Source organism: Lepidochelys kempii, chromosome 1 (assembly GCF_965140265.1).
Source record: "Lepidochelys kempii isolate rLepKem1 chromosome 1, rLepKem1.hap2, whole genome shotgun sequence".
NCBI lineage: Eukaryota > Metazoa > Chordata > Testudines > Cheloniidae > Lepidochelys > Lepidochelys kempii.
The window spans coordinates 235,598,144-235,610,575 of record NC_133256.1 but is presented as its reverse complement, the minus strand read 5'-3'; the positions used below and the strand labels follow the sequence as shown (position 1 = coordinate 235,610,575).

At 38.2% G+C, this 12,432-nt stretch overlaps 2 protein-coding genes across 2 annotated transcripts in view; one reads left to right on the top strand and one right to left on the bottom strand.

Moving 5' to 3' along the window:
* Window positions 1-9,802, bottom strand: part of PLCZ1 (phospholipase C zeta 1) — a 122,600-nt gene extending 112,798 nt beyond the window's left edge. The window contains exons 1-3 of the mRNA XM_073319008.1: window positions 9,674-9,802; window positions 8,753-8,876; window positions 5,079-5,313 (exon numbers count right to left, since the gene is read on the bottom strand). Of these exons, the coding sequence (XP_073175109.1) occupies window positions 5,079-5,313; window positions 8,753-8,876; window positions 9,674-9,684 (370 nt within the window). The 5' untranslated portion in view covers window positions 9,685-9,802. The remainder of the gene's footprint in view (window positions 1-5,078; window positions 5,314-8,752; window positions 8,877-9,673) is intronic.
* A 1,357-nt stretch (window positions 9,803-11,159) lies between these two features.
* Window positions 11,160-12,053, top strand: CAPZA3 (capping actin protein of muscle Z-line subunit alpha 3). The gene has a single exon (XM_073329772.1). It carries the CDS (start codon window positions 11,160-11,162, stop codon window positions 12,051-12,053), a length of 894 nt encoding a protein of 297 aa, XP_073185873.1.
* The last annotated feature ends 379 nt before the right edge of the window (window positions 12,054-12,432 follow it).

The following is a 12,432-nucleotide window of genomic DNA, read 5'->3' as shown; positions in this document are numbered from 1 at the left end:
ATCATCCCAGCCAGGACCGCAATAAGCATTCATAGCAGTTTCCAACTTTCACATGGTAAATAAGCACCCCGACTTTCACAATAAGCCAAAAATCAAGCTAATCCCATTTCAAAACAAGGCCAAAACAAGCCAATCCCTAAGAACCCCAACATTCTGACTAGATCCCCCCGGGGTGTAGTCTGGGACTGTGGTGGGCCCACTGTGCACCCATGACTCTCTCCCCCCCTTTGCCCCTGCTTGCCCCGGCTTGCTGGGAGCCGATCAAAAAAAAAGAAGCAACAAGCTACAAGCCAAAAAAGCAACTCACAAGCCAATTAAGCCAAAAACAAACCCAATTTCTGCGGGGATTTTTTTTTTTTGGTAGGTTTGGCATGTCTGATTCATAGATCTACATCTTATCCCTCAAATCCCATCCAAGCAAATGCTGGAGAAAGGATCATACAAGAAAAATACAGAGCTTAAAGGTATGTAGAACTCATTAATTTAGTATTAAAGATGTTTTCTTTAATCTCACTTTATGATTCAAGACTTCTGATTTAAATTTATAACAATAAATGAGAGATAACAGAAGGCTTGTATAGGATAGAGGTCAAATTTGAAAGTTAAATAAGGGACAGCTGTCAGGTATGAGTCTCACATTCATGATGGAGCACTTCCCAAAACTGGGAAGCTTTAGCACACCATATAACTTATTCATACAGTATTTTTATGTCTGAAATTTGAATTGTGAAAGCAAATTTGAGAACTTTCCACACTGTTAATGGAATAAACACACATATAAGCTCCCTCATACGATTAGCAAATTTATAGTTATCTGGTTTCATACGTTTAAAAAGTCTCTTACCTTCACAGATATTAACATTCATAGATATTTTTATGTAGCGTACATATATAAAGCCTGGTCACTATTCGCTGTTTTCACCTTAACATATCAATGCTATCAAGCTTATCAGAAAATGGCTATTACTAATCGTGAACCAGTCAATCAAGTGTCAAAATCTGCACTCTTCACTTACTTACTGCAATATATAAGGTTAGGTTGACACAGGATTTCAATAGGTCATCCTGATTAAGAATATTCTATGCACAATTCAGAATGACAGTTGTACAAAATGGACTAATAATATACTACATATGAGTGAGCTATCATGTCAATCATGTTTGAAATTTTCCAATAAATAATTCTGAGTGGGATTATCTGTTGATTAACAGAAGCATGAGCCACAGTGGTGTTCACTGAATATTATTATTTCCAATTATTAAGACAATTTCCTCACAGATGAACAAACAAGTATTTGGTTTAGTATTTAAAATTAAAACTAAAACTAGACATTACAAGGATAAACACAAGGTTCTTGGGTAGTCAGACCAGACTATTATTAATACTTTTTACCATATTATTCAGTAAAAATAGTTTTACAAAAATAATAAAACATTTTTGTGCAGTTTTACTTAATATAGTATTAACACATTACATCTCAGAAAATGTAAGGTGACTAACTTCAATATAAGATTTCTATCTTGAAATAAAACCTCAGAAGGGCATTGGCTGCATGCCAAGCTTTTACAGCTCTGATTGGACAGTGAGAAATGTTTAATAAAGCATCAAAAATCCCTCAGTTTTTTGTATTATCAGGAAGGCCAACAGGGGGTTCTATGCCAAGACCATGAGAATAGAGTCAAGCTCTATATTGCCCCAGCTGGAAATATTCTCTCCCCTCTGGAGCTTTGATTTTCCTCAGCTTGCTGTCAGCAGTGCCTCAGGCTGGGAAGCAACAGCTCAGAGAACCTACAGTAGATGGAACAGGGGCAGAACCAATACAGAGCCTAGAGTTGCTCCAATTTGAAAAGGCCAGCTGGCCCATAAGCAAAGGAAGTCACGCAAGAAGGGTGCAGGACTCTTGGAGGGTGAAAGAGAGCTCTCTCAACAGTTCTGGAAAGTGCTCTGGGACTATAGGTCATATGTAGTATATAAACTGCACTCAGCTCATAAGTTTCATTCTTGTAATACAAGAATAAAGTTCTGATGCACACTCTAGCAGCTCTGTCCTTTCGAAAATGAAGCTGCCAAGATATCTTAATGTGGAAAAACAAATGAAATTTTAATGTTGTTATAATAGGACAACTACTTCATTTTGAGGGACCTGTGTTCTGTGACTTCTTGCTTTATATTTGTTAATGGTGTGCAGGTTCCAATCCTGGATCACTGTGACAGACAGACTGCCCTTCAGGCTGGGAGATCTATCACCTAACATATGGCAGCCCACCCATGTTAATTTCAAGAGGTATGTCTGAACTTCAGCTCCCAAAAAGAGCTATAATTAGCCCTCGTGTTGCTTCTTCTCAGCTAAGTTGCAAATTTTGCCTCTTGTCACACAGAGCAATGAAGCTCAGCAGAGAAGCTACATCACTTAAGGCAGCCTTCACTTTCTAAACTGTAGCAGAAGTAATTGGGCTATTACACGCAAAACAAATCCATGGTCTTCCCAGACACTATACCCAGGGCAGTGAGGTAGCAGTCAGAAAGGGAGATCAGGGACCCCTGAAGATCTTCCATCTCCACATAAGCACTTCATTTATCTCTTAGCAAGTTGAGAGCCAGTGGGAAGAGCCAATGGGATATATGATCCTTAACAATTCTCTTTTCCCTTTATTTCCAGTGGATGGATCAAACTGGAGCGGAAGAGAAACTGGGTAGAGGAGAATGCCAAGGAACAGGGGACATACAGAAAATAATAGGAAAAACAAAAACAAAATGGAATTAAGAAAAGAATGAAATCAGGACATAGAAGAAGAAGAAAAGGGAATGGAAAAAAGTAATATAAGACGACAACTTTTAGGCTAGTACATTTATTTTTAATATTTTTGTAGTATACCTATATATAATTTTTCATAAATTAAAAACCCACCAAGTAATAAAAAAGGATCTGTCCCTGAGTAAAACTACCCCCAAACCTTAGTCCAACCACTCCTTGATAGCCTAAGAGACAAGAAAAGAATTATGAAATCATACAGAACAAAGGTATAATTGAAAATAATTTCACACCATAGCAATTAAAGTGGAAGAGCCTTTATATTGTAGTTTATATTCCACAAGAGATCAATTCTCTTCCAGAAAGAGATGGGAGATGTTCAGCTAACTGAACAATCCAACTGGTTAAGCATTCTTGGGTGCTTTTAAAATTAAATTGGTTGAGAATGTTGGTGGTGTCCCTAGCCTCCGTTTGTCATAAGCTGGGAGTGGGCAACAGGGGATGGATCACAGGATGATTACCTGTTCTGTTCATTCCTTCTGGGGCACCTGGCACTGGCCACTGTCAGAGGACAGGATACTGAGCTAAATGGAACTTTGGTCTGACCCAGTATGGCCGTTCTTATGTTCTTATGATCCATTTTGCACTCAGAATACTGAGCAATCAAAAACACTAGATAGAGAATACTAGCAATTCTCCTAATGGAATGTCCCATAAGGAGAATCCAAATAGGTGTATTATCAACATTTGTTTGTACTTACACACAAATTTAATACAATGCAGACAATGTAATTAATTAACTAATTTTTATTGTTGGGGCTATGTTTTATAGCATAAGTGGGTTATATTCAGGGCTGCGTGTTTTCCATGGCCATAGTATTTGCAGTGGAATTCCCCTTCCCCCAGAATTATGCTTCAGAATCTAAGCTTTGATTTTTCTTTTTTAATTAATACATATATTTCTAGTTGTCATGGTTGCAAAGTAACTCTTGAAAATGTGAACTAAGTATACACCAATGCTGTATTATTTTACTGAGTTTGCACACAGTCTGGACCCTTAATGCAGAATTTAGATTCAGCTTGTTGCACAGTATACAGGGTCTTGATTGTATCAATTTTTGCTTAGTTCCCAACAGCACTCAACTCAACTTTGTGAGTCTTATGTGTAAGTACCCACTCCAAAAGTATGATTGTCACTACTTGAAAGAAACGTAGATACTTATTAGTATTTTAAAAACACACATTCAGACTTGAATAATGACATGGTTGAAGTAATGTATCAAAAGCTAGTACTATTCGGAGACATGTAAGCTATGTCCTATCTTGTACTGAACTGATAACAATATACTAACAAAAACCGACTTACAAATAACATAACAAAATCAAACTCTTTTATTAAGGAGCTCACAAAAAATTATCTTCATTTTAATGTGGTTGTGAAACAGATCTTTTAAGCTAAAGTAAGTTACATATAATTTAGTTCTGATACGATTTATTCTTGTTTTAATAATTATTGTCCTTAGTCTTCAAGTTTCAACAAGACAAATTAAAAAAAGGTCTCTAGCTACAAAATAAGTAATGATTCAAAACTTCATTTTACTTTTGCACATTTAAAATACATTTTAATATATTTATTCTTCTATTGTAAGCTAATGTTGAAGAGCAATATCATATGATGGAGAGGATATTTGGCTAAGGACATACAGTTTTCATTTTTCATCTCTTTAGCGCGTGATTCAAATTCATCTTGATTAATAAAACAAAATGAGTTTTGATAGACTAGTTCAATCAACAAGAAGTGTCAGACAGTTTTACAGCCCAGCACAGCAAGAGCCATTTCACATTTCTCATGGGCCTAACAAAATATTCAGGGCTAGCCATATTTTTCCATGATCTTACATAAAATGCTTCTACACAGGAGACCCTATACAACTTTTGGACCGGTCTGGGGTACAAAACTGGAATTTGAATCACCTACCTATAGGAAATTGTGTGTCCTACATTTGAGCCATATCCTGTATAAATTTATGGTGAATGTATTAAAGATTTCTTGTGATAATATATCCATTGTAGTTTAAGGATCTGAATTTGAAAAACAACTAATATTCTGTCCACGTGCTTACTAACAAATCTCAAATTCTCTCTTACTTTATTTAGGAAAGCAGATACTTATCTTACACAGTTTACAGATTTTTCATACATTTCATAATATTTTTATAGTCAGTTAAGTATTCAAAAATAAATATACATACATACATAAATAGTAACACAGTAAAATAAAATCTGAAAATCCAACATTTGTGTTATGTTAAAGATATAGTGTACCTTCTTCAATGGGTTCATACTTTGCAATAAGTTCAGAGGCAATTGCTTCATCAGCATCAATTACAAATTGTTCTTTTCTGAGAAACTCAATCAGGTTTGTTTCAGGTAGAATTTTGCGGTTTGGAGAATAACTGAAGAAAAGTTCATGTATTTCACTTCTGTGTGCAAGGGCTCGATAAATTGCCCTGAATTCTTCGATAGTAATAGTTCCAGTCTTCCGCTGATTACTTGTTTTCTGAAAACAAAAATGATTGAGTTTTTACATACATTAAAATCACTGCATTAAAATGTAAAAATGTAACAGAGCCATTATATCAGTTAAAACATTGAGCCATAATGTTTCTTCAGTACATGGTCATGATCCAATACTATTCTGTTCTAACAGGTGATGCAGATAGTAAATCTTAGAATTTGGCCTTGGTTCTTAAAAATGTCTATTATTTTAAGTAATTAAGTTTAAATTGTATTGCATAACAACGCTGCATACTGTCAATTACAAAATATTTGTGTATATTTTATATTATCAGATTAGAATGCATGAATTCAAAACAAAATCTTGTACTGAAACATGTATTTAAATTTCATAAAACTGTATCACAAAGAACGATTATCATGATAGTGAAATAATAAATATATTCTTACACATCAACAGTTACTATTTTAAATAATTTTGTAAATACTGTAAGGCTCTATTTTAAAATTAGGAAGAGTACACATTCCTCAAACAAGTGAATTAAGAATGATCAAATTATCATAAGATCAAAGTCCTATGGCAGGTCACATCTAAGATGTTTTTTTCAAGTTTAAAGATATGACTTTGCTCCACTTTTAAGAGACTAAGATCAGTTAAGCTCTGACCAACTATTCATACACTTAGAATTCCTAAATTATACATATGTTTTTTGTAAATGGGGCTTTTAAAATGTTAGAATATGGATTCATTTCAATGTTTGATTATCAAAAGCCACTAGAAAATAAGAACGGTGAAAAAAGAGGTAGAAATAAATTAGAATGAGGGTAACTGAGTATCTCTGGCATACACATTTTTCAAAGACTCACCAAAATAATTTATCTTTTAAAATCATCTAAATAATATATGGAATTCAGTTTTCCCAATGTACATTTTTTCTCTTTAATTTTTTTAAATTATTGTTCATAAAAGGGGCCATAATGTGCTAGCCCTTGTGACTGAACAAGCTCTGTTTATTTGCAAAACAAACACAGCACAGGAAATTTAAATAAAAACTTCATTGCACTACCCTCTACCAATGTGCTTCAACTCTCTTCTACAAAGATCACCACTGTAGTTGAGAGAAATTTAGTATTATTCAGTTCTTAAGCCCTGAGACTACCATGGAGGATAGTAATTAGTGCCTTATATTATGTCAGCCATGGTGGCTAGTGCCTAGTAAAAACTGGCCTGACAAGGAAAATGACCAACTATCATTTGATAAAGATTTTTGTTTACTACCAATCTAGGATGGATTTGAAACAATGTCCTAGAGATGAAAGATTCAATATTACATTACTAGTTCCCTCCTGAGCAATCTAGTCATTAGTGAAATAGATTTCTAAATGTGTAAACTGGCGTAAAACTAAAAATTGTATTAAGTAACCAAAATCAATGCAACAGAAAAGTATTTGGGGGGCTTCTAACAATAATCTATTAATTCCTTTCCAAACTAGTATCTTATTACTGATTGCTTGAACGAAGCTAGTAATAAATGTTTAGTACTGACTGAGAAATTGCAACTTCCCAGCTCCACGGAAGCATTTGGAAACTACAGTAATGGGGGCTATATAAGTATCTAGATAGAAAGATTACTACAGATTTATATTAGAGACACAAGGTGGGTGAGGTAACATCTTTTACTGGATCAATTTCTGTTGGTGAAAGAGACACAAGCTATCAAGCTTACAAAGAGCTCTTCTTCAGGTCTGTGTAAGCTCAAAAGCTTGTCTCTTTCACCAACAAAAGTTGGTCCAATAAAAGATATTACCTCACCCAACATATCTCTCTAATATCCTGGGACCAACATGGCTACAATAGCACTGCAATCTATAGATTTCTCTGTGTCTCTAGTTCCTTATCATATCTTTAGTTTCATTAATGCACCTCAACTCTTTGCTATACAGAAAATGTAGTAAGTTTAACAAAAGGCTTTCCTGTTTAAATGAAAGCTTCAGAAAATGTATTATTCTTTAACAAATCTTAATCTCCCCATTTCTTCTGATTTTACCTAAAGTAATATGCCAGAAAAAGATATTTACATTTTAAAAAAGGAAAGAAAAAGAAAAGCAGTACATTGGTAAAACACCTGCATATGTGTCTCTCATACAGAATGAACTGTTTAGTCATAGCCCTTCAACTCTCTCTTAAAGAGCAATGAATTTGTAATAGTACTGTATCCAATCAGATCATTCCTATTCAACACAGGCCACTCCTTCAAGTAATTATTCTTTTTTCAGTCTACAGTCATTTACCTAAAATTTCTCCCCAAAAAAAACATAACAGAAAGCCCATAAAAGCAATAAACTCAAAATTTGCTAACTCTCAAGAGCGTCCAAAGGGTCAGCACACTCAGGCTTTGTAAGACTGCTACAGGAAGTAAATTCCAGAGTTGAGGGTCCTCCATCAAAAATGCTTTGTCATCAGCCTCAGTGTTTAAATTTGGAGAGCATTATCTTGAAACACCTTAGTTAACCTGAACTGTCATGGTGGTGTTATGATTTGAGAAGTCATTCTTCAGGTAGCCAGAATCCAAGCCACATATGGCCTCATACAACAAAGTCAACACCTTCAAGTAAATGAAATGAATGCAACTGCAAAAGTGTCTCATAAACACAAAGTTACCATAAGGGTACACCAATATTGCCATGAATTTTCTGTTCCACAAAATATCCACTTCATAAAAATAAATGGTCACATTATTTCTAGAAAATTTTTCATAGAGTAGGAAAGCATAGGAATAGGAAGAGATTTCTTTTCAATACAATAGTTTCAATGTTGAACATCCTACAATAGAATCAAGTCAACATTTTTGGAAGTTGATATTATCTACCATTCTACAAAGAAATCTACCTGCCAGGTTTGCAGTGCTAATTTAAAACTAGAGACTTGTAAATGTTATTTTAAAACTATGCACATTCCATTTCAAATCATTATTATTCTTGTAATAACAATTAACACAAATTTGATCAATAGTTGTCAAATTTGACTCTTTGAGATCCTATTGGTTAATTATCTTTTTGACAATTATTAGTGTGTTTGAAATCCAAACACTGCAGTAAACCCTTTGCCAACTGGTGGTTGACTAGTGGCCTTTGTTAAATTAATTTTGTAGTTAATTCAATTCCTTATAGTAAGATGTAAACATCATCAATTCTAATGAAACTAAAAAGGGTATTGGTTTTGTGGAGACTGAATTCTCCTCCTATCACCTAGGGATGATCCCAGAACATGTTGGGGAGGCAGTAAGAAAGAGATTGTATTGATGCTGCCTATGCCATGCTACAGATAAATACAAGGCTTTTGTCCACTCAGCCGTTAATTTGGCACATTTATTTAACAAAAATATTTTAAAAAAAAACCACCCAAAAAACCCAACCAAACAGTCCCTTAGGTGTCTGGTCATTCTGAATATACTTACATCAATACATGGCTATTTTCTCACCTTAAAAACATATTTTACATGAACGTAATCAAAAGGGATGTTTAACTTAACAAGTAATTTCAACGTCTTGTCTAAATTAATCTTTCCGTTTCTAAACTCATCCTGAATGATGGACAAAAACCATGTAAGGAAAAACAGGTTAAGGAAATGTGTAATGCATTTAATTGTTTTGGTTTTTTTTTTTGGGGGGGGGGGGGGGGAAATGCATTTGATTCTTAAGCCAAACATATTAGCGATTTTTCTACTATTATACTTTCTCCGTCTCTGGTTCCAAATAATTAACTGAAAAATATTTCTGTTATTTATTCTGTTACAATGCTGGGCTAAAGGGTGCTGGAGGAGGAAGAGCAGCCTATGGGGAAGAAAAGCAAAAAGGGATAAGAAAGATGAAATGGCATAGACAATAAATGGAAACAGATGCGTTAAGACATCCAATGGTAGTAAACGTGAAAAGGAATAAGGTTTAATGCGGGTAAAGAGTGAAGGGGGTGGGGGATTCACAGATTAAAGAAAATAGGGTAGTGGAGGAAAGCAATAAAAAGGGTAGAAGAGGTGCAGGAGCGTGAAAGCAATGGGGAGCCAGGTGTGAACAGGCTAATGTGGACAGGGAGCTCACAAGGTTGAGTGACAATGAAGAAGATTTCGGTTGTTAATGGGGGTGGCTAGAAGAGCTTAACGGGGTTTCAAAACAGCGTCAGAGGAGGGAGGGGTGTTGGGGGGGGAGGTCTGGGGGAAGGTGGGCCGGCCTTGCACTGGGGACTCTTTTTTTCTTCGGGGGGGGGGGGTGTCTCCCTACTGTGGGGTCGGGGAGACCTGGCGGGGGCGGGGTCTTCTCTCTTAGGGACGTGCCCAGTGCACGGGGGAGGGGGAGTCTGTCCCGCCCTGTTCGCGCGGCGGGGGCGGGGTCGATGATAAGGATATTTGGCCTCCATGGTGGACTCCGCATCGCCCTGCGCCTCTCCGGGGTCTGGTCACTCCGATGGTGTCAGCAGCGGCTCCCAGCGCGGCATCACCCCGGCCCGGCTCCTCTCAGGACCCCTCCTCCCCGCCTCCCCCACCGCGCGGGGATCCCGCCCCTCCCCGGCCAACCGCCCTCGCCGCTGCCCAGAGGGAAGAGAGAACCCGTCGCCGCCGGAGCGCCGGCCGGCACGCGGGGGGCCTGTGACGCCACAAACGGCCCGGCCACGTGGGACGCCCCCCGCCCCTCCTCGCTCTCCCCAGGCCACGCGACTAGACCCGCTTCCTCCGGCCCCCTCGCCGCGCGTGGCCGGCGAGGAGACCCGCTCCCGGGCGGCAGGTGATTTACCTGTTCCCGCGCTCACACGGTACCCTGGCAACGCGGCACAGCTGGGCCAATTCCGCTGCCGTAGTCGGATCCCGCCAGAGAGGCGGGTTGCATCCCGTGTTGCCTTGTGTCCGCCTGGCCTTCCGAACCTGCCCAGCAGGGCCCTTCCTCCCTTTGCCCCAGGGCTAGATCGTGCAGTGCCCGCCTCATCCCACCCTCCAGAAGCCCCAGGCTCGCCCTGGGGATTTATCCCCCTGCCCATTTATCCCACTTCTTAGCCCCACTGAACCCGCGGGATAGTCCCAGGGTCATTTGCAGCCCTTACCTCCTCCAGCGTTCAAGTGCCTGGCAAACTCACTGTTGCTTTTCGCCCTTCATATGCCCTAAATCAGGGGTTTCCGAAGTGTGGCACATGATCCGGGGGCCAGGGCTAGTGTGTGCGCTTGATGTTCCATGTGCTCATGTCGCAACAGTTCTCTAAGAAGGTGGTAGGTGAACTAATAAAAGCTTTGGGAACTGCTCTAGATCTACCCAGAACTCTTTCCACCTGTTCTCGCTTCAGCTGCTTTAGATTTTTTAGGGCCATTTCAGAAAACCGTTACATCATCAACAGTTCTTGAGCTTTCCAGGGTGGTGATTTTTATTGTTACTATGTCTATTATTTTCCAGTCTTTTTATTTCATTGTTGCTTTATCAAAAGCATTGCATCTTCTGAGTATGTTTCTGGTTCTCTAAAACATTCATGTTGAAGCTCTCCATAGTTGAGTTTTCATTCTGGTATCCTAATTTGTGGATCCCTAGCCAACCGTCTTCCATATGACAACATAAACATGGCCATAGCTTAGGAGAATTAGTTTTTCATGTGCTGCCAGTAAATATTTTCCACTGTGACAATTTTTCCAAAAGCTCTAGCTCTGTTTAATCATTTTCTTTTGATCTCACTAATATTTCTAGATCTTTCCAGGTACAGCTTTAGAGCACACACAAAAGTTCTGGATGTTACCAAGAAACGTTTTTGCTGTGACATCCTCAGGTGTTTTAAAATATTTTTAATAACAATTTTCACATTAGCAAATTGTTCATGCTTTCATTTCAGGTTCACCACCACAGAAATATACCACAATGTCCAACAAATGTGATTTGTCTAAGGAAGAGAAAGAGTGGGTCATATGCCATCTGCTGTATCAGGCACCTCCAGGCGAATTCTACCGTGTTTTTGAAGATCTCTGTATTCTGGTCCAGGACGATGACCTGATGAGGCAAGAGGCTGCCCAGGTCTGTGCCCATCACAATAAGAACAATTTCACCTTAGTCCGAATAAAAGGAACCAATGTGCTGGTGACTCGCTACAATGACGTAGGAGGAAATAGCTTTTTTGACCCTAAAAATAAATTTTCTTTCAAATTTGATCACTTGAGTGGAATATCAAACAAATTTCAGCTCCATAGGGTAGCATGGGATGAGACAGAGCTATGGAGAACAGCCCTAAATAGTGCTTTAAAGGCATATGTGAATAGTCACTTTCCTTCAGGGGACTGCAGTGTGTTTAGAAAAAAATTGAAAAACAGGCAGATAATTGTGGTCTGTATTGTGGGTCATCAGTACAAACAGCTGGGTTTCTGGAATTGTCCTTGGAAAGGTGAATGGACTTTTTCCCAGATTCCAGTTATTACTCAGGTTACAGGGGCCATTCATATGCAAGTACACTACTTTAAAGATGCTAATCTCCACATGACAATCTGCAAGACTGTTGAAGAGACCTTGCATGTAATTGACCCAGCCCAGTTGGCCATAGATTTTGTGAAACTCATAAAAACTGAAGACAACAAATTTCACATTGCCATGCTGGAAAACTTCCAAGCTTTGACAAATGAAATCTGGAGAAAAATTCTACAAAGGCAGCTCCCAGTCACTCGCACTGTCATTAACTGGAATAAACTGCTGACCAATCAGAGCATGAAAGCCAATATTTCCAGTTGTGAGGTGCCACTGAGTGTCCTGAAGTGCACTGTTTGAGTAAAATATAGCCCAAATAAAACTAACGATCACTATGGAAAGTGGATTTATTTTATTCATTTGACTTTTTTCTGGCTATGGGGAATATAAAGCCTTTTACCACAAGGTTGCCATTTTGAATCTAATCCAGTTCAGTAATATCTAAAAGTTATTACTGGTTGATGTTTTTCTTAATGCAAGGATTTTCCCGTCTTTTTCTGATTCAGCTGGCACTGACCACTGTCAGAGATAGGATAGTATCAGAGGAGTAGCCATGTTAGTCTGTATCCACAAAAACAACAAGAAGTTTGATGGCACCTAAAAGACTAACAGATTTATTTGGGCATAAGCTTTCGTGGGTAAAAAACCCCACTTCTTCAGATGCATGGAGTGAAAATTA